The sequence below is a fragment of the Tursiops truncatus genome, chromosome 7 (genome assembly GCF_011762595.2).
Source record: "Tursiops truncatus isolate mTurTru1 chromosome 7, mTurTru1.mat.Y, whole genome shotgun sequence".
Lineage (NCBI taxonomy): Eukaryota > Metazoa > Chordata > Mammalia > Artiodactyla > Delphinidae > Tursiops > Tursiops truncatus.
In genome coordinates, this window is record NC_047040.1 from 16,435,698 (window position 1) to 16,463,428 (window position 27,731).

The following is a 27,731-nucleotide window of genomic DNA, read 5'->3' on the forward strand; positions in this document are numbered from 1 at the left end:
CTAGCTACTCTGAGATACTCGTTTACAGGGCTTAATGGTAATGAATCAGTATGTGAAAAGCTGGCTAGTACAGCCTTATCTCAGAGAAGCTTGTATTAATTAACAGGCTTAAAATAACATTGTAGGTAGATGGGCAGAAGATGCATTAGAGGACCTTGTTAGTTTTCCATCCAGTCATTCGTGACTCCTCAAAAGTTTATTGAGCTTGCTCTGAACTAGGAATCATAGGAGATACTGGGAAATGAGGAAGACATCAATTCTTCTCTTGAGGAGCACACAGACTGTGATAAAAACAGATATGTACTGGGTGTCTGATTAGCAAGACCCATTTACATGTTCCAAACAGAGTAGGAAATAGAAATAATGCCCTGAAATATGGAATAATCTCATAAGCAGGATTACTGCCAGTCCTACATTGAGGCTAGTAGTGGGCAGTTTGGGAAGACATAAAACCTTATAATTCACAATGACCTGCAGCTACCTGATGTTGGTGTATGCTTGGTACATACTATGTCAATATGGAGACTAGAAAATTAACTGGTACGATTATCCCTATTAGTTATAAATCTCATATTTGAAATTGGAGACATTTAGAGGCAGGCATATTTCTGATGAGAAAGGCAAGCATTTGTCAGAAATTTAATTGTTCCTAAGTATCTAGATATGATGCTATTACCGAACCAAGCTTGGGCCTGCTCACCTGACCTGCGGCAAAACCAATCTACTGACACAAGGTTGTGGTGAAGGAAAGTACAGCATTTATTGCCAGGCCCCAAGTGAGGAGAATGGACAGCTAATGCTCAAAAGACTGGAACTCTCTGATGACTTTCAGGGAAGGGTTTCTAAAGACAGTGTGAGGGAGAGAGTCTCAAGGTATGTGATCAGCTCATGCTCAATTCTCTGATTGGTTGATGGTGAGGTAACAGGGTGATGTTTTGGGAATCTCAGTCATGGACCTTCTGGTTCCAACTGGCCTGGGGTCTAGTGCTTGTGTAAGCATGCAGTTAGCTTCTTTTACCTGATGGGGGTTTTAGTATCTACAGAACAAGTCAAGGTTATGGTTCAGGATATTAACTGTAGCCCTTGAGGAGGAATTAAAGGTCCTTGACTTTGTTTTATGGCTAAACTATTATTATTTTGTCTCGCTTGACTGTTTTCCTTTGTTTCTGCATATTCTCACTTCCCTGATTAAATTTGCTCTTTGGAACTCGGGGAAGGCCTAGGAGGCTAAAGCTTTTCCACACACAAGAGAGAGGGGCCATGGGGATCTGTCCCCAGGAAGGCCCTACAGAGTCCTGCTGGGTTTCAATACTTTAAAAAAAGAGTTAAGTTTTTTTCCTTCTGGATGCCTTGTGTTTATTGAGAAAACTCAGTGTTACTCATGTTGCCTGTATTATTCTCTTTAGTCCTCTCTACAGGTAATTATTTTAAGATGCTGCCATTAAGTATGACCGTTGGGCCCAGATTGACTTGGCTGTATTAAAGGCCATGCTGTTTTTTTCATTTTCTTGAGAAGAGGATACTTTCTTTTCTGAGGAAGAGATGGCCCTTCCCTAGACATGGAAACACACCTGATGTGTTTACCATCTTTTAATTGGCAAAGTTTTTTTGAAAAGGAAAAACTCAATACAACCACCATTGTGATTTTAATTTATAAAGCAAGTGTGCTTTCCCAGGTTTATGCAGAGGCCAAAATAATCCTCTACTAGGTGCACACTCCTATTATTCCTTCCCCCTACCTCAATTCTCTGGCTATAGTCCAATGTGTAAGCTGCTGCTGTGCCCCCATGTAACCATCACTCCTTATGGCAACAAAACATAACACATACGCAGTACAAGTCACCAAACCATTCGTGGAGGCAGCATTGAACTTGAACTTGCTTAGTTCTCTGTCTTCTGTTGAGCATTTGCCCCAGGGTAGATTCTTTAAGAATCACTGACCCAAGGAAGAAGGCTATTCCGCACTGCGTCTTGTTTTAATGCCAGCCCTCCATTTTGAAACCCTACAGCATCTTTGTATTTTTTTTTCACGTAGCAGCGTTATATCTCTGAGTCCTGTGACCATTTAGTTTTCTGCTCCATTTCTTCTCTGTTTAGACGCTGCCATGCCCCGTCCTACATACTAATTACTGACTTTTTGCTTCTGTGCTTGATTCATTGTGTCACATTTTCCCATGTGAAAGTGGACTAGGAACCTTGGCAAGGAGGTTAATGCATTTGAGAGTCACTCTTATTTAACCCTGAAAGTCACAGCAAAATAAGAACCAGTGGCTTGACTCATTTTATGAACCAAGCTGTGGTCAACTTCAGCGGCAGACTAGCAATCAATGTCACTATGATGGAAAGAAACACGTACAGAATTTGAACAGGATTGAAGATACACCTTCCCTTTTCCTATCTTTACCTCTCAAACTTTGGCTGAAGCTACTGATTTTGTTGTTATTTTACCCTTAATGTGGAAATAACCCCAGAGTGTGGGAGTTAGTACTTTGGGATTTTAGTTGGACTCTGTCACTAATTAGGTTGCGTGAACTTTCAGTATTGTCAACTCTGCTTTCTGGCTCTCAATTTCCTCATCTATAAAATAAGGCTATTTAGCCAAATGATCTTTAACATCTTATCTGGCTCTAGGAGTCTGTGATTTCAAATAGCTCTAATCATTTATTCAAAAAAACATTTACTTAATCCTGTTGTTTTCCATTACTCTACTAAGGACCATAGATATAAATTTGGAATCTAAACAAGAAGGAAATTTGTGCTTCCTTTCTGAGGACCTCTGTGGGGGCAATCTTACCTTTAACACAAATTTTACAGCACTGTCTTTCCTTTAAGGTTCTCAGGATGGAGACCAGGTCTTAACATTAAGAGAGAGAGGTTGTCGGTAATTAGTCTCCCAGGGAGATTGGGAGGTCCTGCTTACCTTGTTAAAATAGAGGCTTCGGGCTTCCCTGGTGGCGCAGTGGTTGAGAGTCCACCTGCCGATGCAGGGGACACGGGTTCGTGCCCCGGTCCAGGAAGATCCCAGATGCCGCGGAGCGGCTGGGCCCGTGAGCCATGACCCCGGAGCCTGCACGTCCGGAGCCTGTGCTCCGGGAGAGGCCACATCGCTGTTGTGGGAGAGGGCACAACAGTGAGAGGCCTGCGTACCGCAAAAATAAATAAATAAATAAAGGCTTCAATTAAGTTGTATAAAGAGAAAAGGAGAGTGAATTACCCTTATTCAATATTATTACCAAAATCCTTTAGCCATTCATCACTGTGAACTAAGTAATAAATACTGAACATGACTCCTTATTCGTAAAAGTTACCTCTTCCAATTCTCTGGCGATGGCTAGTCTGGAACAGTATATTCCGTTATGGTTGACTAGGTAAAGCTTCTCCTGACCTCATGCGGGCTTCTGGTTAACCTCCTTTTTCTGGGGAACATGGACACATTTCCCTGAAAGCAGTCATTACAAATATATTAGAAGTAGAATAGAAACAATAAGCAAGAAGCCTCAGATTGTCACTGAAACTTGCTTTGGCTCTTTTCTTGGAGCACCAAATTGGGAAAGAGGAAAGAAAAGAGAGAACCTTCCAACTGTTGCAGTGAGTCAATACTTTTTCCTAGAGTGCAGCAGGTATCTTTTAGACCTTTGGAATCAGCTCAGACTAGGAAAATTCCCCCTTTTCTGTTTCACCCTGATTCTTCTCCCTGAAGACAGTTTGTGTCACAACATCTTGGCATAGAGACTAATCTACAGCAAGAATCGAGATGGTTCATCGTGAGTCTGTGGTCTTATTTATTGTTACTATTTTTAAACCAACCATTTATGTTGTTTGCAATCAGTTCTGTTTCAAAACAGCCACTGCCATCAGACATATTTTGGAAACCTTTGATGTCAGTGGAAATGTGTATCATAAGAAGAGCCTGGTGCAGCCCTGGTCGGTTGAAGGACAGGACATGGGGTCTTAGGAGTCTTTGCACAATCCCTGCCCTGGAGTTGAGATTTCTCAACAACTGTACCTTCGACATCTCTGCAACCAGGTTAAACCAGTTCCTACTTAATTAACCATAAACAGCTTAACTTTCAACTGCCATGTCACACTGAAGAGGCACATCTATACAGTGCAGTTATTTTTATTCCATATTGGTGACGCACTGTACTTAGGAATCATCATTTATCTTCAGGAGTGGTATATAACTATTAATTTACCAGAGTCCCACAACAGCCCTGGGAATTAGAAACACATTCGTATACCCATCTTTCAGATGATTAGATTAAGACTAGATAAGTTATGAGAAAAAAAGCCTGGCCACTTCAGATGGAAAGTCAGGCTTGGAGCCCATTTGATATAGAGCTGTTTCAAGTCTCACAGTGGCAGTCAATGCTACATTTGTTTGTTCAGGAAGGAGAATGACACTCACTCATACAGCCTTCAATCATATTGCTCTTTTTTTTTTTTAAATTTTTTTGGCTGCATGGCTTGTGGGATCTTAATTCCCCGACCAGGGACCAAACATGTGTCCGCTGCAGGGGAAGCATGGACTCCTAAACACTGGACCACCAGGGAATTCCCTATCATGTTGCTCTTTTAAAAGATTTTTGCTGGCTCGATTTGCTTTTGGCTTTCTTTGCCAAACAGGACCGTCTTGCTTCTTGTAGCTGCAGAGAAGAATATAAGCTCCAAGAGATTCCAGAGGCTAGTTTCAGTTCTTGATGTGATAGTATGTTTTGTTTTGTTTCTTTCTTTTTCCAGGTCCACCATCTGCTCCTCTAAACTTGATTTCAAATGTCAACGAGACTTCAGTGAACTTGGAATGGAGCAGTCCTCAGAACACGGGTGGCCGCCAGGATATTTCCTACAACGTCGTGTGCAAGAAATGTGGACCAGGTGACTCCAGCAAGTGCCGGCCCTGCGGAAGTGGGGTCCACTACACCCCGCAGCAGAACGGACTGAAGTCCACCAAGGTCTCCATCACTGACCTCCTGGCTCATACCAACTACACGTTTGAAATCTGGGCAGTGAATGGCGTATCCAAGTATAACCCTAGCCCAGACCAATCTGTGTCCGTCACTGTGACCACCAACCAAGCAGGTAGGGATTGGCTCCACTTTACCGTCTATCTAAACATTTATGGAGAAAGAGCTTGTGTTGATATCCATGAAGGATGCTAAAGTTCTCCAGTTGAAGAAGAACTACAGGGATCTAATCATAAACCTGTGAGCTGCAGTGTAATACAAAAGATACTTAGAAGGATGTTTATTCATTCAGCATATATTTTTTTGGATACCAACTGTGTAACATGCATTGTACTAGGTGGTGGAGATTAAATGAAGGTTAAGACAGTGTCTGGTTGAAAACAGATGACATTGGGTTGGGTCATTCCATGCTAGACTTCTCTTGTAAGGGATGCGTCTTGGCCATTTTAATCACAAGGTCATGGTCAGATATCAGCACATTTACATATTATTTAGGAATATAAAGTTGATTTTTACCAACACAGAGTGCTATATTGGCATTTGCTGTATTTTCCAACAACAGCATTAGTGGATGTAGCTTTGATCTTGTTTTTTTATTTTAAAAATTAAAGAATAACTGACACGGGTCTTTATTGGAATCACCAGGTGGTGAGCCTGTGAATGATGAATGGTTTAATGGGTAGCTTGCTCTGTGTGGTTGACAAAATGTTCCTTCAAACACATACTACTTTTGTAGCCACTTTCATAGTTAAATTCACACTTGACAGGTGGAGGAGGAGAGTTAATTTGCCTTGTTTCCTGCATCACTTTCCTCTTCTAATTCAGATGACTGGAAAGCATTTTCTGTTCATGGAGAGTTTCTGCTGCGGTAATTGCAGAACTGTTATCCAATCTTGAATATCAGGTATTCCAAAGTGTGAATTAGAATCTAGATTTCTAGGCTCTGCTCCTGACCCACTTACTCCCATTCTTCCCCCAAAGAAGTTTCCACACTTTCTCATGATAATTTTCCATTCTGGATTTCTACCACATGTTTCACATTGCCACCTCCGTGTTATTTATTTCTGGGGATTTAAAGGGGAGGAGGAAAAAAGGACTGTGGTTTATCCTTTTGTGAAGCTCTTAAGAACAATCCACTTCATCAGAAAAGGATCATAAATTGCCAACAGTCCTATCGCCTCTTAGTGCACTGCTCCCTTAGATGAGAGTTTCAGTAAGTGCACTCAATAGTTAAGTAAAATATGTCTGTACTGATTGACTCCATAGTGAGAAGTATTCCAGTATCCCAATCCAAAGTCATTCTTTTTCCACTTTTCCCTGAACTCTCTAGAATAAATAAAAAGTTAAGACTGAGGGAAGATTTTGCATTGGTGCTAGACTGACAGATCTTCCCAGAAGGTAGTTTAAGTCACACAGATGTGACCAGTCTTCAAAAATATGTGGTGTGAACAGATCCTCTTGTTATGTTTTTGCCTTTTATTTCTGCACTTCTAGGATGTGAACACTGTTGTGGTCATCGCTTTTATTTCTCTACAAAGGCTAGTATGATTTAGGAGGTTTTGGGGGTTTTTTTAAATTATTTTTTTAATCAATTTATTTAATTAATTAATTAATCTATTTTTGGCTGCTTTGGGTCTTCGTTGCTGCGCGTGGGCTTCTCACTGCGGTTGCTTCCCTTGTTGTGGAGCACGGGCTCTAGGCGCACGGGCTTCAGTAGTTGTGGCACACGGGCTCAGCAGTTGTGGCTCATGGCTGTAGAGCGCAGGCTCAGTAGTTGTGGCGCACGGGCTCAGTTGCTCCGCGGCATGTGGGATCTTCCCGGACCAGGGCTCGAACCTGTGTCCCCTGTATTGGCAGGCAGATTCCTAATCACTGCGCCACCAGGGAAGCCCAATTTAGGAGGTTTTGATAGCATCACAAGGACTCTGTGAATACCAGCTTTTTATTAGTTGTCTTTGGGAAGAAGGCAGGAAATACTGCACATAGGTCCTGGGAAACCTAGGATATTGAGTGTCTCTGAGTTACAGGGAGCCAAGAAGGTGCAGAGTGGTCTTTGCACCCCTAGAGAATCTGGTTTATGATTCAATCAATATTCTTATGTTCAGCTCCCCTGTATTCTTCCGGCTATCCTCCAGTACATCACTACTTCGTGTTCTTAATGGAATTAAAACTAGGAATGGACCTTTGAAGCCTCAGCTGTACAAGGTGAAGTCATTCTCTTTGGCAGAGGGTAGCCTCTGGGAGATGTGCTGAGGACAGGCTTGGCTCCCACAGATTTTGTGGGGAGACTTCTCTGACTCTGTATATTTAAAGATTTAAGCCCCAAGGGACTATGTCAACCCCTACCAAGCCAGAAGGCACAAAGAACACAAGGAAGACAGGCCAGAAATCCTCCAGAAGAAGAAAATGTGCAAAAACATTATGCCTGGGAAGGAAACAAAGTCAAAGTTTTATTTAAAAAGTAGGTGTAATTGTTCTAGATCTAGAGAAATGGTGGACAGGGAATTCCTCTGACACAATGAGGTTTTTCTCTGACACGGCGAGCAGTCCTGCCAGGAGGTTTGCTGAATAGGACAAAATTCCAGCTCCTTATTTTAATTTTCGTAAAGGGTAATGCTGGGAAGCTGTTCAAAATTAAAAATAAATCTTTCAATAAGGAGACCTCCTATGTGGCCAGCCAGAAGGCCCCTGCTTAGCAGAGAGTCGTGTGTGTGCACAGTGCCGTCTCATTATCCCACAGTGATTTGGAGTTCACTAATTCAAAATCATCGGGATGGTTTATCTTTGACTAACAAACCTTTTCTTCATAGTAGTGCAGATTAATAATGTAGGCCAAAATTCTGGATGAATGTAGCAACCATAAACTCTATCAAAGTTCCCCTATACATATTTACGTACACACAATTATATTCTAATTGCTGTTGTTCTGATCATTTCATTAAATTAAATTCCTTAGGGACCTCTAGAGGCAATGATGTCTCACTCTATAAGGAATACATAGAATAAATGAATGTTAGCTTTAAGCACCTGGCGGCCACCAAGTTTCATGGCTCTGCATTTTTGCTCTGTTTTCACAGGGTCCTTTCTCTCACCGGTGGTAACATATTTAAAAACAAACACAAAACCTAGAATTCCTGGTTTTATCATCACCACCTCTGAGACCGTCACAGCTGAACAGCACCGTGAAGGTGAAACTCACCTAAGCTCGTATCAGAGCCAGCACTTGAACTTGGGGAGAATCCTGCCCCCGAAAGGAGAAAGTTGCTTTCTTTTAAAAGTATGAGATACTTAATAGCATTCCTGTAGTCAGCTTGGCATCTCCCCATTTGTGAGACCAGACTCTGAGTATCTGAGCCTGGAGATGGGGGTCTAACTGGGCTTTGATCATGCAGTTGTGGGATGTGGTGTGAATGGGCCAGTGTTCTCACATGGTTATTTAAACCATTCTAACCCCAATCTTACAGTTGGTGTCTTAAGGAGCTAATAACACCCTTTTCCTCCCCTCCTGAGTTCAAACCCAACTGACACAGAAGACAAGACAAAGCTAACTCAGAGTGCCAGCTTTATTGCCGAACAGCTGATGAAAGGATGTGAGCTTTGTATCTATAGCCAAAAGGGCTGGATATGGTGACACGGCCCCAGTGTCACCCAGGCACAGTGTAACCCAGCTGGCTGACTGCAGGCTCCTTCCCAGGACAGAGCCTGCTCTGCTCAGGTCACCCGAATGTCTACGACTTCTCCCAGATCCTCTTCCTAAGCCTCCACCCGCACCCCAGGGCAAGAGCATGAAGTAGAGGCGAGGAGAAGGCAAGGATGGGGAGGCTTCAGCAGAAGTAGCCCCAGAGGAAAACATCGGACAAGGAAAATGGATGTTCTCCCTACACTTACTTTCCTCCATTGCAGTCCAAACGGAACAAAATGAGAATCCCTTGAAAACTCTTTCTCCTTCCTCCATCTTCCATCTTTTGTTTTGGAAGAGATGGTGTTTGTTCCGTCTTTTGTTCAGGAAGAGATGGTTTTGATGCTTATGAAAAATGAATAAGCAGACCGCTGGGTGATTTGTTTTCTAGATGACTTTCCTTCAGTTTACTTTTACTTAAGTGGACCATCTCAAGGAAATGAATGCAGGATGTGTGTCTAGGAGAGAGAAATGCTGTATAAATGAAACAACGTTTTCCTGACCAAGCAACAAAACTGTGACTTTTTGCTAAAAATGCTGTGATGGCAGCCGGCAGTAGACCTTAATATCACCGAACCAGTTTTCACTCTGCACCCCCTAAACCTCCCCCAACACCTGTCTCCCAGCTCTGGGGCCGGACCGAACTCTAGGTTCTTTTGTTTGTTTTAAATCGTGATGAACCCCTGTGGCTGATATTCTCTACTTACCCCAAGGTGCACCCAGGACAACTATAACATTTTGACTTTTACTTTGCATATGGTGCTGTTCTAGATGCTTTACAATGAAATACGTCTGATCATCTCTCTTTAGCACGGATGTCATGTCCTAGTGACAAAACATCTTTAACACGCTGGGTTTGGACAAGTTCAGATATTCAGTGGGTTACATAATTATTTGAACCTAGCTAATCTCTAAGATCTTTTCCAATTTTAAAATTCTGTGATTCCAGGAATATACCCATGAGCAATGAAGTATGGGCTTGAAGGAGGGTTTCATTTCCATATGTTGTTCAGAAACTGGCTCTTAAGGCAATTCCGAGAGTGGGAAAACCTTCCAAAAATGCTTCAGCAGAATTACCAGAATGCATCTAAATCCTGCCTCTCCTCCATCCTTTCAAGCTGTTCTTCTAGGCTAGGTGTTCCACACCCCTCCCCAAACATTAGGCCACGCTGGGTGACATTTTTTGGTTGTCAAAATTAGGAGGATGGGGAGTGCTATTGCATCTACTGGGTCAAGTCTAGGGATGCTGCTAAACATTGTAGAACGCACAGGACGGCCCCACGACAAAGTATCTGGTCTGAAAAGTCCATAGTGCCAAGATGGAGAAACTCTGCTCTAGTGCTATGCTGGAAAACCAGATTTTATGACTTCATAGCAATGCCCACCTTCTCAGAGTTCCGTCCCCCAACCTGTCTTTGTTTGGGTCCATCGCTCCATGCTGGGAACACAGGGCTCACAGCACTATTCTCAGAGGATAGACAGTTATAAAAGGCCCTCTGGGGCCTCTTGTGAAGAATCCTAGTTGCTTTGTCATCAGATGAATTGGTGCTGCTTGTCAGACTGGCCTTGTTCCCTAGGATGGACCATTAAGAAAACTGCAAGAAAAAAAGAAAAGGAAAGAAAACTGCAAGAAAATACCACATTGACGATAAAGTGGCAGGAACCTCATTGTAATGCCACTGCACAGCACAGATATTCAATACCCGTCTGTTGATTAACACATTTATTTACAGTAAAAACAGTCAGTGAATGTTCTTTGTCAAGTAGTGATAAAGTTAATAAAACCAAAATAATGAGAAGAGAAAAGAAAATAACTAAGTACAAGAGGCATTCTGTCTTTTATTACTCAACTGGTAAGTTCCCATTCTCTCTTTCTTGGCTGTCTTTTAATTAGACATATTATGTTATTTGAGTGGGATAATGGGGAACGGTGGGAATTCTCATCCCCACTGGGTATAATTGCTACTTGTCTTCTAGATGGTAAGAGGACAGCTTCAAGGAGATGTTGGAAGAAAGGGAAACATCTTAGAGCAATTGTGTTAAGCAGTGCGCTCCAGGCATGGTAGAGTGGGGCAGGTTTGGTGGAGTCTGAAGCGTAGACAATTTTTGTGTGATTTCAGGAAAAGACCTACAAATGTACACATATCAGATGAAGAATCAAGCTTTGGAAAGGGCCCGTGCAAGCTTCCTTAGCTTCAATATATAAAATTCTGCCTCTTAGTTTTATGGGACTATTGTGTAATTATGCCTAAAAGTGCAAAGAAACAAGAAGAAAGTAGAGATTGCAAGAAGTCCAGGTTGGCTTAATAGGAAAGGTGATGTAGTGCAAGGGTCAGACTGGAGTGGTTCTGGCCTATAGCTGGTGGGGAGGGACAGCGCTGGATGGACCTCAGGTGTGGTTTGAGATCCAATTAACAAGCAGAAAGCACAAGCAGAATGGTAACAGGTTGCTAAACCCAAATGAGATGTGAAGGATCTGGATTTCCTATAAGCTTAAACAGGAAGGAGCAGATCGAGGAACTATCTGTTGATATCTTTTGAGGGACAAATATCTGGCTTCTGTTAGTGCTTTAGAGCAGGGGTTGGCAAACCAGAGCCCAAATCCTGATCCCCTGCTTTGAAACCCCCTAAGAATGTTTTTTTCTATTTCTAAAGGGCTGAAAATAATCAAAAAATAATATTTTGTGAGATTTGGAAATTATATAAAATTCAAATGTCAGTGTCTGTAAAGAAGTTTTATTGGAACAAAGGCCCACTTATCTGTGTGTATGTGTTGCCTAAGACTGCTTTCCCAGAACCACAGCAGAGTGGAGTTCCTTTGGCAGAGTTGCCTGCACAGCAGACATATTCACCATCTAGATCTCTCCAGAAAAAGTTTGCCATTCCCTGCTCTGGAGTACCAAATCAAAAGAGGGTGACACTGCAGCAGGCAACTCTGCATCTGTAAAGCAAAAGCAGGCATAGACAATATGTAAACGGGCGTGGCTGTGTCCCAATAAAACGTTACTTACAAAATCAGGCCCTGGGCCAGAGCCAGTCCTTGAGCTGGGAGGTAACTGGCTTTAGGGTCCATGTTCTTAACCATTACCCACATCACATCAGCCTATTTAATCCTCACAAGTTTATAGTGAAGATCAAATGTGAAATCACATGCCCAGCTTCTAGCAGGTATCCAATTAACATTGCCTTAAAAAAAGTTTAAACTCAGTATTTGGAAATCTTACTTCAAATTGTTACCCCTCTAGTTGGAAGGTACCAAAGAGAAGAGGTTGAAATGCTGGTGTCATTTGTCAGAAACGACTCCGGCACAGGATGGCATGAATTGACATTTAGGTTCATCTCACATTGGAAACAATTTTCGTATTTAGTAAGACAGCTTTCTTTCTAGAGGTTTTGACTCTATGAACAAGATTTCACAAAAATAATTAGGATTTCAAACAGGCCTTGACTTTCTTGTACCACAGATCTTTTCCCAATGACATCAGGTTTTTTTTTTTTAACGTCTTTATTGGAGTATAATTGCTTTACAATGACGTGTTAGTTTCTGCTGTATAACACTCAGGTTTAAATATAGAATGTGGCACATGCTGGAGGGACTGTTCTGAGGGGGCAGTGTTCCGGTTCTCTTGAAAACATGCATTCTTAGCACTGCTGTATGGTTCCTAGATACTGGCAGCATTTTTTAAAATAATCATCTGTGCTGCTTTTTAAGGTTGCTTCCTCACCGAGATGATGTCTCGTTTGCCTTTGATCTCAAAAAAGTGATGCTTTTTTTTTCTTACTCCTAAGAAATGTAAAGGAGAAACACATGATGAAACTAGTGAAGTCTTTAAGTCAGAAATCTTTCTAAAGACACATTTTAAAATTCTTCAAACAAATTGTAAGCAATTCCATTGAGAAATTTTGCTGAAAAGTTGTTTGTACATCCTCAACGGTTGGTATGCAATCGTTAGGACCTCTAAGGTGGAAGCTGGTTGGAGAGTCCTTTCTGTGCCGGGGTCATTATAGGCCTAAACGAGCACACAGTGGGCTTCAGAGAAGCCAGGCTGTGGTTTTCTCATTAACAGCTCTGATCCAGCCATGGGCTCCTGGTTTAATTTCGTAATGCCTAGGAAATATACATTTTAAAAATATGCAGTACAATTTTTTTTTTTAAAGAGAACCGTCTCTTGATTCTAACTTTATACATAAAATAATTTCATGCCTGTGGAATCTTGTTGCCACCCCGATAATTATTACGCATGCTCACTAATTATGATCACGATGAAGAATAAAAGAAACCGGCAGATAGACAACGGTACAGCTTCTTGTGCGTGGCACCAGGGTCCAAGAATCTGTATTCAGGGTGGGTGCCACAAGTCCTGGTGGGGAAAAAAAATAAAAAGCCTTCCAAAAGAACCTACTAAATTATCCAGCTTCAAGGTTGACTGAACAGCACGGACAAATAGTATGTCTGTAGAGCCTAGTGGTAATTACTGCGTATACCTAAAAAGTGGGTTGCATTTTTAAAGAGGTGAATATTTCACTCTAAGAAAATGAAAGTTTTATTTACACACCCAGAACTGAGAGCGCTATCCTTCCTGATTCTTTTCCCTTCACTCCTACATAAGTATACACACATGTTCATTTGTGAGAAGGGAAATCAGTTCACCAGCATTCACCCTAAACGCTTGACAGTCTTAATGCTGATTTGCTTTTCATTCCTTAGTGTTATGCTTGTTCCTTCGGACACCACGGCCAACTTTTACACCCTACAGAGAAGCCATCGAGAGATCTGAAAAATAAATACTCTACTGAGATGAGAAATGAATAGCGCAGGGCTAGCAAAGGTTCTGGATGAGCTTCTAAATTGTCTAGTTGTCACTCCAGCTGGCCGAATGAACGGCTGTCTCCTCAGAGGAGCCAGAAGAGACTCTATAGGGTCCAGTTTGCAACTAAACATCAACAAAAAGATCCAGACAAGCTTCTATCAAAGCTTCACTCACCCCATACTGATGTCTTTAAAGAGTTTTTTTCTTTAAACACGGGGAAAACCAAGAGCCGTGCTGCAGGACCAATCCTGCATTGAGAGATCTTAAATCTGCAGAGACTATTAAAACACCTGTCCCTGCTGTACAGAGCCTTCTCTGAAACTCTGTCCGTGTGCTGTTTTCATGCTGGTATACAGCAAGAGAGCATTTTCTGTGTTTCCTTCAGGTAGACTCGTGAGGATTTCTTTTAGGTTTTACACTTTAAATCTGTCAAGATAAAAAAAAAAAAATCTGTCAAGATAGGCATACCTTACGTAGCTATTTCTATGAGTATTAAAAATATATTTTTAATGGATCGTCCCCCTCTGTCTACCTTTCACCCCCAAGACACACACAGGCGGGCGCACACACACAGGCGGGCGCACACACACGCGCGCACGCACACACACAAATGTTTTCCTCCTTGGCTTGTGCCAGAAGAATGGAAAAGTTTCCATTGGTTGCCCCAAAACTGCAGTAACAGAAACAGAGAGATGGTGCCACACATCACTTGCCTCGTGAATACCGTGGCTTTCCTTGGGAAAGGTCGCTAATGATTTTGGTCGCACATGTGAAGGTTGGTACCCCAGAGCGCTAGAATCTAGCTGAACAGTCAGTCGAATGGCTGCCAATATAGACCCAGAGCTGAAGAAACAGCTCTGACATGAAATTCCTTCTTTCCCTGTTCGATAGATTGGTCAGCCCACCCGCGAGGAGCTCTGCTGTGGCTCTCCTGTGCTTTATGACAAAGCACCAGAGCTACTCTCTAAAACATAATCTATCTAAAATAGCTTACGGGGAAAATGGTAGGGATTTGCCACCCTTCTTGGAAGGGAAGGGGAGAGGAAGAACAAGAGGAAGGGTGGGCCACTCCTTTTTGCCTGGCATCTTCTAAAGGATAATCTATGTATATGAATTTCTCAGGCAGTTTGGTCAAAAAGCCTCTTTGATGAAAGCTGGGGGGTAGCTGAATTTACAAGTTTCTTATCTGGGAACCTTTTGTCGGTGGTGTGTGCAAACAAACACAACTTCAACGTGTAGCGCTAGCTTCACAGCGGGTGCTCAATAGGGACCCGCCTCCAGCAGGTTTGCTGTGTGTAACAGGCTTGGATAAGACCCATGCATTGGAACAAGCACTGAAAGGGGCAAGCTCACAGTGGCTCCCTGGAGAGTTGGTGTTGTCTAGGTAAGGTACTGCAAGCTGTGAGTCTGCCTCCTGAATCCCACCCCCCCCTTTTCTAAAAAACACACACACACACATAATAAGTGTGTATTTTGAGCATAATAGCGTGAAGGTGGATGAGAGCACAGCTTCCTCCATGTCCCTTTATCAAAGCCAGGGCAAACATATAAACAGGCCAGGGATTTTGAATACGCAACTAGCTGAAAGCTTAATCAAGTGTTCCTTCCCCTCTCCAAGATAATCAAGGACTTTTTTTTTTTATATATATGAAAGTTTCAGGTTATCCTAAGCGTTGCTGGCGGAGCCCTTACTTGCATTGAAACCCACTGAATTCGATCCCGATTCTACAGGGCTTCAGGAGAGCAAGGTTTTAGGAAACTTTCTAGGAGGATGGTTTTGGAGGCTTGGGAGTTCTTGTTGCTAACGTCAGCGGTCCCCAACCTTTTTTGGCACCAGGGACCGGTTTCGTGGAAGACAATTTTTCCGCAGGGGATTGCGGGGGAGGGATGATTCAGGAGGTAATGTGAGCGATGATGGGAAGCAGCAGATGAAGCTTCGCTTGCTAGCCCGCCGCCCACCTCCTGTTGTGTGGCCCGGTTCCTAACAGGCCGCGGACCTGTAGCGGGGACCAGACCCTGGGGTTGGGGACCCCCTGGCTAACATCATCTCATTTTCCCCATTTAAAATAGGGGTAGGATTGCCATTACAGTATGTAATCAGGACACTTCTTGCTTTGTTTTCCATTGAAAGCAAGAAGTACAAATACAGCAGAATCTTGCCGTACGAACATTGAGTGTCTTTATAACCAGAACAGTGGTCATAGTTTTTAAAAAGCATAAGTTATCTTTACAGCCCTCCTTGTATACATCAATGCTGATTAGTCAACTCATTAAGGTGTGGCTCTAAGAGGCTGGTAATATACTTAAGGAATCTTGATATAATGTAAAAGTGTACTGTTTGGGGAGATAGATAGATGGGAAGCAACTCACTGTTAACTCTTCAAGGGTATATAACCTTAACTGTATGAGTTCTTTGGACGATGGCTTTCACTCTTTCTCTTTTCTTCCTTCCTTCCTATTTTAGAACACACACGAAATAACATTCATAAAACTGCTCATAGTATAATGGAGCCCTGCTCCAACATCTTTCTTAGAGACCGCGCTGTGGGACTATTTCTGGGTGAAATGTTGTTCTAATGAGGTCCTTCCGATACTTACAGATTGATTCCTGGTTGAAGCTAGCAATACTGAATTTTACCCTTCAGCAAGTTGTGTTAGAAAGGCCCCAGTGAGATGCTGTGAACCTCCTAGTTTTAAAAATAATCAGGTCCTAAAATAGTTATAACTTTCCTAATGCTTTCTTTGTTATTCTTTATGACTACAAAAGTCATCTTGGATTCTCAAGCACAGACCCAGTTGGAGACACCTATTGGCCTTAATAACATTTTAAAACTTCACATCTCGGTTGTTCTCAGCCTCAGTCTTATAATGCCTGTAGGAGTTTAAACTCTGGCACGTACAGTTTAGTTTCTAGCTGATACTCCCAAATTAAAAAAAATTAATTCTTTGGTTGGCAATTCCCAAGCTTAAAATTCCTTCCCATAAATGATGCTCTTTTTTTTTTTAACCTCTATCATAGCTTTCGAAAGAATTGCCAAAAAGATAGTTTCAGATAGGAGGGCTGCAAGAATACCATTTCATTGCTACATTTTTTGAGAGCGTAGCATGTGGTGACCGTTTATATATGAAGCATTTTTAAAACATGCTGGTTGTAATTTAACCCCAAGGTCTCTGTATTTCTACCCTCCCCTTACCAGTCACTTCTTTGCACTTGTCTATACAGCCAGCAAGAAACTGAACGAGAAAGGTTTGGCTACAAATAAAACGAAGGCTTCCTTAGGTAGTATTAAACCCCAGTTCCTCAGCATGCTATGGTTGGTGGATATTGTCCCCTGAGTATGATTCTCTGTGTTCAGAACTTTCCCAGACTCCCATATAGTGAAACCAAACTGAAAATAAGATGGAGAGCCTCAGTACTTCACCTGATTGGTCTACTTCCTGTTTCTCTCTCTGTCTCTCTTTCTACTTGTGACCTTCTACTTCACCATCCATGGCCATCACTTCTCAGTATTTAGCCATTGTTCTTTCAGCCAAGCAGCATTTGGACTTGGAAAAGTTCCGAGTAGCATACAACACATAGATTTGCAACCAGAATTGTATTGGAGTGTTTCCTCTGCCTACCTCATCCTGTCAGGGATCATCTGTAGCCTATAATTTCATGCTCCACTTTATTCTTTGTCAGATATTTTTCATCTCTGTTTTTTTTCTCTTTTCTGCCTATGTGTTTCAAAATGCAATAACAGAAAGAAAGATGAGTTACTAAAAAGTAATTTCAAAGATAAAAATAACAATGTCTGGTGAAAAATGCTTACCATTTATGGTAATCAATTTAGGGTCGCCATGACTTTATTTTTGAGCAGCTCATGAGGTCTTTTAAAATAACCATTTGGAAGAATAGGTATCCTGTTCCAACTGTATATGTGATGGGGAATTGGATGGCTCAGGAAATGACTCATGGGACTCTGGACCTTTCTGTCTTTAAGTCATCTTCTTGTATCTGAACTGCATCATAAGTGGTCCAAGGCCTGACCATCTGGCAGCCACTGAATGGCTATGGTAATGGAATTGGTCTCAGTCCAGGTCTTAGTCGACAGGTGTTCACATCATAAGTGACACTAATTGACTTCCTATCTTTCAACTTGGAAGACAGTGGACTGTCACTGAGACAGTGATGGGGAAGGAGTTATTCATGACATATTCAGGCTCCATTGAAAGCCAAGAAATTCAGTACCTTGAGCTGGCACCAACCTGGCACCTTGCAAATATTGTACTTGTCTCTTACGGGTTCCATTAACCTCAGAAATAAAAAATAAGAATCTAATTGCAATAGATTTGCCATAACTCAGAATGGCGAATGCTGTCTTTCTGAGGTTACATGAGCCTCATGTGTTGAGGCTTTTTCTCTTTATTTTGTATTAGAGTAATTAGGTGCCTCCTATGAAAATTTTATATAAGGATGAAAAAAAGAAATTGGATTCTTGGCCTGTATGATGGTATCAGTCAGGCTATCTGCTTTTATTTTGTGATTTTTTTCTTTGTTTGTTTTGGGGTTGATTACCAGGTCACTTCTTCACAGCAGATGATGTGGATGCTACCCTTTGATGGAGAATTTAATAAGGCTATCTTAAATGCCCTTGTGAAATGGAAACCAATGTGAAGAAGTAACTTTGAGGCTTTCATTAGCATAAATTTCAAAGCATAGAATTCAAGGGGCTTCATCCAACATATACCCTTTTCTGTGGTTCCAGGTATCTGAATCATAATTTATTCACTGTCACTGGGGCCATGACCTGAGGGTGACTTTGAGGAGATTATTAGTATTATTTGTATTAGCGTTATTAATATTTTGTTCCTTGAATTTTCCTAGGTTTATCTGAGGGCTCTTTTTGTAAACTACGCAGACAATTTGGATATCCCTGTAGCAAGTGGCAAAGCCATACTCCTGAATTAGTTATCACACTTAAAAGTCAAGATGACAGCAGCCTCAGTGGATCTATTTATTGAAGCAGACAGCCTCTTTTAGCAGAATGATCAATGCCTTACCTCTTTCTGAAAGGCTTTTCAGGCACAGGAAATCGTCAAGCATCTGATAGAGAGTAATGAACAAGGCTTTTTATTGGTCAGTTTCTGGAGTAGGCTTTTAAGCATTTCTGCCTGTAAATGTAGAAACCTGAGTGTGAAAGTAAAAGGCAAGAGCAAAGATTTACTGGGTGCATCTATCATCCTGGCTTTTAGAGTCTTTGTGATTAATACATCTTTAATTGGGGACTGATCTAGATGCCTTGGATGTCAGAAAGCTAAATGTTACAGCGTTGTCTCATTGGTTCCTAACACAGCAGGACGATTAGCAGCTGTCTGAGTAACAAAAGAACCTGAAGCCCACAGCACAGCTTTTATTTTCCAGATTTGGAATGCCTGTAGCTCTCCAGTGGAGCTGACAGCTAAGGGAACAGAAGCCTTCGTTCACAGCAGCTAATCCTTTTCCGCTCTCTGTGCTGTACTTCTGCTCAATAGGAGAAAACTTTTCCTTGACACCATCCTTCATATTCCAGATTAATTTTAGAGGGCATTGTCGGTCATGGAGGGGACTATATTGCCTAGGGCTCTTCATTCTAAGCAAGACACATAAAACAATTTCAGCTAAGAGTTTATACAAGATACTTTCCAACATACTGAGGCGCAATGAGAAGATTCATCTTCCTAGAGGCGTTCAGAGGAAACATATTTATTTAATTTTTTTCTGTTGTTGCTAGATTTACCCTGTTCTCTTATCTTAAAAAGGCTGTCTTGCTCAGACAAATTCTTACAAATCGCCTTCCAGTGGAAAGACTTGTTTTCCTGTTTGCCTCAAACTGGCATTCTTACTTAACAGGAAATACACACTGAATCCTGCCATGTTTCTGTTGGCAAGTGTTGGACTACCCTTGTCAGAACCTGCCAACAGATTTCTTAGTAAGCAAATAGAAAGTAAAACAAGCAGCTCTCAGACGAAACAGAAGACACAATTGTATTGCATCAGAGACACTCGGGTTCCCCCTAAGTCATTCCCAGTTAATTCTGGGGGGTGTGGCCTTGGTTTCACTTTGAGACATCACTCTCTTGTAATTCTACACTAATGGAGTGGCTATCCATGTAGGAATGCTAATTCAAGAGAGTTATTTTGAAAAGAAGAACAGGCATTTAAAGAATGTATTTTCCTTACTGTGGAAAGCAGCAATTGCTGTATGGCTCAGGTATTAAATATAGCGATTAAATAGTTATAAAAAAACCATAATTTGCAAAAATGGGCATCTTTCATGGCACTTTCAGAATTTTTACCCCAGAGGGTTAACTAAAAATTGCAAATGGGTCTTTCTATTATTAATTTTAATATTCCATCTTTTATACTCTTAGCTAACACTTTTATTTGTTCTTTAACCTTTTTATTGAAAAATATATACACATACAGAAAAATAGACAAGACAAATGTATCGTCCATGAATTATTGCAAAACAAACATCTCTGTGACCAGCAACCAGGTCGAAGAATAGAAGAACATTGCCAACCTTCCAGAAGCCTGCCTGCCTTTTGCCCCCCACTTCTTCCTTAACTCCAAATACTATTATTTTATTTTGTAATTAAATTTTCAGTTTCAGGTGATTCTCTTATTAGCTCTGTAGGTAGTTCTGAGATGATTCATCACCAAAGCTTTACACTTTGTCTGTTAACGGGGATCATGTCTAATCTATCTCTGGATTTCTGGCAACCAACAATGTACATAGATGGCCCTGAACCTAACATACAGCAGACCTAACATTTGCTCTGTTACTGACGCAGCTGATGCTGTGGAAGAAGAGGCCATTTAGCCTTCAAATCTCTAATTTCTTATCAGTGAAAGAAGGGGAGAGACTAGAGGCTTTTACAGATCAGTGGTTGAAAATGTGGGCTCTAGGACCTGACCTTTGAATTCATCACTTACAAGCTATAACTTGGGGCGAGTTGTTCAAACTTTCTTTACCTTGTTTTTCTAATCTGTAAAATGGAAATAATAATAGTACGTTGCCTCAGAGGATATTTGTGAGGATTATATGAATCAATCCACGCAAGAGGTTGAAAACAATGCTTGGCTCTTACTAGTTACTCCATAAACGCTAGTTGAGTGTGTGTGTTTACAGACATGTGATATGGAGAGAGGGTCACATACATACTTTTGAGTCAGGCAGACTTGGGTTTAAAAATCTCATTTTATAGCTTTGGTCAAATCATTTCATTTCCTTGTGCTGCAGGAGTTTCCAAATAGAAAATCAAAGGTGCTGATGATAACTGTGGACTTGAGAGTTGCGAGGGTTAAATGATGTTAAGTGTGTGGAAGTGCCTTGCAGAGGAGGCCAAAAGCATATTTTTGCTCATTTGCCCATTCTTCCCTGTTTAGCTCTGATTCACGTGGCCCAAGTCTTTACCTGCATGAGCTGTCAGCTATTCAATGAAGACTAAACTCTTTTCTACAAAGAAAACTAAACCAAGCCATTTTGAGAACACTGCTGTCTTTTCCCATTTCCCATTAAAGCAAGCTCAGCTGAATCCTTCTGCCCAACATTTCGTGATTCTGCAGAATTCAGTCACTGATAGAAGATCTGGGGCTGTGCTTGTGTCTCGTGTCCCTGCAAAGCTGCACAGTCTGTTCCTGGCATTGTTGACCCCCAGGGCAGCACTCAGCCAGTGTCTCACAAACAAGTGGCTCTCCGCTCGCTGTGGGTGCCCAGGAGCTGGAGTTTCCAAGAGGGAGACCATTCAGGCAGCTTTCAAGTGCAGCTCAATCTTCTGCAGGCCACGGTACTCCTACACTTTATTTTAGTTAGTTATTGTATGAAGATGTTATTGCAGCTCTTCCTCGACTTATAACGGGGTTACTCCCCAATAAACTCACTGTAAGTTGAAAATACATTGAATACACCTAACCTATCAAACATCATAGCTTAGCCTCGCCCACCTCAGATGTGCTCAGAACACTTAGGTCGGGCAGAGATCATCTAACACAAAGCCTATTTTATAATAAAGTGTTGAATTTATTGAATACTGAAAGTGAAAATCAGAACGATTTTCTGAGGACGTCTGCTAGCCCGGGAAAAGATCAAAATTCGAAATTCGAAGTACAGTTTCGACTGAATTCGCATTGTTTTCACGCTATCATAAAGTCGAAAAATAGCAAGTCGAACAACAGTCATCGTAAGTCTCGGACCATCTGTAGATGAAGATGCCCCTTTTTTCCCTGAATGGCTCCACTTTACCTGAATGGGCCGCTGTCACCCCAAATGTCAGTTAGCAGGTTAACACGATAGAAAATTGTTTCCTGCTCAAGTCACATCCAGTTGGTGGCGAAGAGGGGGAGGGTCTATGGGGAGCTTCCAAGATGGACCCTGAGCACCAGCATGGAGCTGGCAGACTGTGGGTTAGAGAGGATGGAGAGCCCAAGGGAGCTATTTATGTGATAGCTCTAGAAGGGGAGTCACTACTTCAACCCACAGCCAGAACTCAGGGATGTGAACCATCCTACATGTGAAGAGATCTAGAAAATGTGGACCTTGTCTAAGCAGCTCCACCCCAGAAACACTTATGGGAGGGGAACTCCCATTTTTGGGCAGTTAGCCACAGAGGCCTATCCCAAGACCTTCAACTTCTGTATGCAAACACTTAATGTAAAGGCTAAGAATTGCATCGCATTCCTTTATTTAAAATGTGGGTGATAGCTCTCTGTAAAGAATTTGCCTGAGATAATCTGCCATCCATTTCTCTGCAGAAATAAGAGTCTGAGTGAAACGCTTTGTAAAGTCTTGCTGTTGGATCACTTAGTTAAAGTACCATTAATGTCCCCAGAACAGATTCTGTCCCTCACTGGAAGCACAGGTCTGTTGTATCTTTTGGTAAATGTTACTGTACCCTGCTTTATGTTATAGTATTTGTTTAAAATAGATGCTGTATGTACTGACCTTGGAAATCATTTTATGGGAAAAAAAGTGCATCCCTCATACATTTTAAGTATAAGCTTAATATTAATATTTCCATATTTCAATATAAATGAACTTGATTTAATTCAGTCTCCTGAAGACTTTAGTTGAGAATCTGGCTCCACGTCTCTTGTTGAATAGGAAAAAAGTTCCATATCAATTTTAGAATAATCAAGTTTTTCCATACCTTTTGTCTGTTTGTTTTAGAAACAATTTCACTTCTTGACTATGAGAAAATGTGCTTAGGTACTTATTAATGGTACAGTAGCTAAAAGCTATGGGGTGCAGAGCTGAGTTCTTACATCAGTGATGTATTCAGGGAGGGTGGATAGGGATTGAGTCTTTTAATGATTTTTATCTAAGGATTAGCAGAGGGCTAATCCAGCTGATTGATCGAATGTAGCGCAAACAAGATCGTGCGTCTAGGAAAGCACTCTGTGCACTGTTGAGTGCTATGAACTACTGCAATATCATCGTAAAAAATAAAAGTTGCTCAGTGGTGTTTGGTGCCTTACGTAATACAAAGCTCAGAGGAAGAATCCTGTCCTCCCTTTGGTGGGATGTGGAAGACAGCAATTCATATTAGCACCCGAGTTCTTAGCATCTCTGCGATGGCAAAACCCTTAATCACAAGGATATCATTAGTGCTCCGAAGCATTTAATTTTGATGCTTGACAGCATTTTAAAATGCACCAACCTTTGATAAAGAGCAAATCAGAGCTGTGGCGTTGAAATGAGAAAGAAAGGGGGAACAAAAACCACCTTAAGCTCCAAATAATTCAATCTAAATATGCTATTTGCATTAAGCAGAGCTATGTATAAACTGTAGGTTTATTTTTCCTATCAGGGAAAGACCCCTTAAGTAAACATCGCCTCTTTAAATTCAGATCTTGGGGAGGGAAACAAAACTCTGCTGAGGTTAAAGACGTCTTCCCTCCAAACGATGGGCTTGAGAACCACAGGCGTCCTTGGCTTTAGGTTTCTTAAGGTCCATAAAGGGCCATTTTCACTCTTCCCTGTCCACAGGCTGGAGACCTTTTGTTGCATCTGTTTCTTTCCTGCCTTATTCCTTTCTCCCCGCTAATTTGAGCCAGTAATGAAATGCAGTGGGTAGGTCCCCCAAACTCTTTATAATTCAACGCTTGTGATGCAGGACCCAAGAAGACAGTTTTACAGCCCACAAGTGAAGGACTATAGTGACTGCTTCCTCCCTTTCTTTTCTCCATGTCTCTTTTTCTCTTCATCCTATTGGGGTGTCACAAGGACCAAACTGCTGCAGTAAAATGACTTGTAGGTGTTTGATGGCAAGTCATTGAGGAAGTGAATAAAAGAAAATTGCAGCATTCACATCGGTGGGGAGCGGTTAGAACTGCTGAGCTTTGAACCAAAGAAGGTGAAATTTACCATTTTCTGAAAAGGAGCCACGTCTGTTTGACATCAAAGCATCTCCTGTAATTGTTCATTGTGAGACTCACGACTGTTGGAAAGTCATGATGGAGCCCCGAATCTAGGCTATTTCTGTTTATCCAAAACACACATAGAGATAAAACCCACCTGGGCCTTCGGGATGCGCCGTGGTCTGCTCTCAAACCAAAAGTAATCACAGGTACGTGGCCAATGCGGCTTCTACGGAGAAAGCATTCTCAGTTTCTTGAGGGTATGTATTATTTTGAATACAGAATTATTTGATGGGGAGAGAATTTCTCTTTGCTTCCTAGTGGAAAGCTCAGATCATTCAGCCTCAAGCTTCGGTAAAAGTTTCCTTTTATCCTCTTGAGTTTTTGCTCCATCTTTAAAAAGTGATATTTTCCTACCATTTTACTTGTTTCCAGTGGGTGCGTGGAAAGACAGTCTGTTTCACACACTTAATCTTGCTGTCCCTACCCTGACTGCAGAGGGCACTGTACTTGGTTACCCTGACACTTCAACAATGATGTTCTTTCCGTGGGATTTCAAGGATGTATGTGGTACTAAGGGCTGCCCCTGGTGGTGACTGTGCTTATGCTAGTGAGTCTTTAGAGATAACTCTGCTATTGTCAAACTAGGGGGCTGCTTGGGGCTCTTTCTGGATTTAGGATTCTAACTTGAAGGGAATCTCAACACCACTCACCTTTGTGTTAGGGAGTCCGGAAAACTATTTGCATATGCCCTCCAGAAACAGAGGAGAAATACCGAACATATTGTCAACGCCCTCGTCCAGGGAAAGAGCAGTTTCTCAAAATGCTATATGTAACAGGTGCAGTGAAAACTAGTTTTAATGTTAACTTACTTATTTATTTATTTTTTTTTTGTGGTACGCGGGCCTCTCACTGTTGTGGCCTCTCCCGTTGCGGAGCACAGGCTCCGGACGCGCAGGCTCAGCGGCCATGGCTCACGGGCCCAGCCGCTCCGCGGCATGTGGGATCTTCCCGGACCAGGGCACGAACCCGTGTCGCCAGCATCGGCAGGCGGACTCTCAACCACTGCGCCACCAGGGAAGCCCTTAACTTACTTTTGAATGACATTTTACAGCCTGTGTGTTCGACAGAAGTTCAGAAGCGCCAAAAAAGCCTTAGGAAACAGAGACTCCATTTAAAATTAGATTTGTCATTTGCTTCACTCCTGACTGCCAATATCTTAGTTAACCTAAATAGCAACACCAAACCCACGAAAGGCCATCTGAAACAGGTGCAGATATAAAGTTGTTTTAGGGATGACTTACTTCCGATACTTTATATTTAGAAAACATCTTGCTGGCTACAAGGAGTTTTTTTAGATCTGTTTAAACATTTAGTTCACCTTTATTCATTCGACAAATTTATTGAGCACCCAGTGTGTGCCAGACAAGATCTTGAATAGCGGGCATATAGAGGTAAGTCCTGTGCTTATAGGTTGTGCATTCTAATAGCCTACATGCTTGTATCTGAAAGGAGGGTGTTTTACAGACGGGAGAATGGAGGCAAGGAAACTTGTCCAAGATGGCAGCCAGTAAATTTCAAACCTGGATTTTTATCCAAAATCCTTTTTAAATTCATTGATTTTTTTTCCCATCAGATTAGTAAAATGAAGACTACTCCACGTGGCTAAGGATGCTTTTTCATCTTTACTTCATTTCATGTGTCCTAGATGAGCCCTCTGCCCCCACAGAACCAAGGGGCTAGTGATTTCCTGAACTTTCTAGTCACATGTGCAGCAGTGCAGCTCTGATCAGCCATCCTCTCCCCTTTCTGCTTCTTGTTTGCCCCAACAAATCAATCTGGACCACACTTCCCCAACCTCCTCCTTCCCCAAATCCTCCATTCTTTGTGTAATCCACAATGCACTCCTCCACATTCTGGCTTCTTATCCCAGTTACTGTCTGTTTAGTCAAGTACTGTTTAAGTTTTAAAACATAAATGCCTATTTAGCGCTACTTTAAGTTCTCCTCAAGCAAAGGCTTAAAGGACATTTGTAGAATGATTGAATGATGATTGATGTGTCAGCATGATTTGTAAGTGAAAAGAAGAGGAAATGGAGGCCACGTTTTAGATTCAAAACTACTGAAATCCCCTTGAGAGTAATAGGAAAAGGTGGTCTCAGACATCTGCATCTCAGGACAGTGAAAATTCTGCTCTAAAAATTTGAAAATTAAGGGCTGATTTGAATTAAACCACAAATCTTTCTGTAGAAAGTACCCTTTAGGAGTTCTTGCCTTTGTGATTTTTGCATCCATCCGTCATGATTCTCTAACCACACTGCTGTCAGCTAGCACGACCAGCTCTTCTGGTTGTGTGTTATGTCAAAATTCTAGCCATTAAAGGAAGGCTGCTTATGTCCAGGGGCACAAAATTTCCTTAAAGCAAACATCTCTTTTACGAAGGAAGTCTGTGGGTAGGGAGGAATGCCTTTCAGTCTAAGATGTGCTCTTTTCCTATAATGAGCGTACCTACATCAACCCTCAGCTTCCTCCCAGCTTCTCTCACTCTTCTGCAAGTGTATTACGTGTCTGAAGACATGGTATAATGAGGAAGTCTCTTATTCTCCCCATTGCCATGATAAAACTAGGATAAGAAGGTTAGCAGGAACTGTTTCTTGAGTTCTAGAAAATGGATTCTCTGGGTTGACACTAAAGAGTGTCTTCTCTGTCAGACTATTAAAAAATTCTCTGTCTTTTTTTTTTTTTCAGTTAAGAGGCTAAAGGGATAAGATGGCACTTAATTGGATACCAAAGATTGTATTTAATTTAGCTTCGTTTGCCCGTTTCCCTCTTTGCCGTGTTCCATTGGTGCTCATTAAGTTTGTGGTTAGTGGATGCGTCAGTACGGAGGAAGAGCCAGTCTCCATAAGGTTTGGGAACGTAAACTGGGAGGCAAGCAGGACCTTTCTTCTGCTTGGTCTTTTTATGTGGACCAAAATTCCCGGTATGATGAGAAGCCTTCTTTTGAACTAAGGCACTGATTTGTCAAAGCTCCTATTAAACCATGTATCTGGGACGAGTGTTCAGTCTGTTTTTTTATTAGTCTTTTATCTCCTCTTCTAATTCTGCTGGCAAAGGGCAGAGCCCTGAGGTACTGGGACTCAGGATCCAAAACACTTCTAAACCGAGTAGGGTTTGGCCGTGTTTACCAAAGTGTGGGAACATACCAATGGTGGCATCAGAGATGATTTTAGGGGAGACCCAGATGGGACATTATGTAATACTGAGTTGCTCTGTGTGAAAGTTAGTTCCTTTTCCATTCTCTCTCAGTTCTGATTTCTCTAAGGTCAGAATCTCAAATTGGTGTCGGGATTATCCTTAATGCTTCTCTAACACTGGCTAATCTCTTTTTCTTGGCAAAGCATAGAGAGGCAAGAGCATTTATGCAATTTTTTTACATTGTATTCATTATACTATTATTACGTATTCTTTAATGTATATATTATTTTTATTTGTATGGTTACCTGCCATTGATTGCACGTGATAACTCTAGAGGGAAGTTTTCTTTTGAGAAATAAAGTATGTCATCTTAAGAAAATTGTTATTTAAATCATAATCCAAGTTGCAGAGGGACGTGGTAGCAATTACTTGGGTGGCATGAGAAGACTGATGCTTGGGAACCACTGGGGGAGGGAAATGATTGAGAAATGCCATTGCCAAATGCCTCCTCTAGCCAGACGAGCCACAGGCTGGCACACAAGGCACGGTGGTGGCTTCTAGATGTAGAGCTGGAGGCTGTATTGGAAGCAGGGTAGGAAAGGCGAGGAAAGAACCCTTATGCGGCTTGTAACATGGAGGGCATCTTCTCTCCAAAGTGGCAGTGTGGCAAAGCCCAGTTTTTCCCACACTGGTGCTTTT

At 41.7% G+C, this 27,731-nt stretch overlaps 1 protein-coding gene across 4 annotated transcripts in view; it reads left to right on the forward strand.

Moving 5' to 3' along the window:
• The window catches only part of EPHA4 (EPH receptor A4), a 143,739-nt gene that overhangs the window by 75,655 nt on the left and 40,353 nt on the right, over positions 1 to 27,731 (forward strand). For all 4 annotated transcript variants that reach the window (XR_002174020.3, XR_012332967.1, XM_019923596.3 and 1 more), the window contains exon 5: positions 4,741 to 5,079. Coding sequence is in view for 2 of the 4 variants with exons in the window: in XM_019923596.3 (XP_019779155.1) it covers positions 4,741 to 5,079 (339 nt within the window). In the remaining 2 variants the exon portion in view is untranslated. The remainder of the gene's footprint in view (positions 1 to 4,740; positions 5,080 to 27,731) is intronic.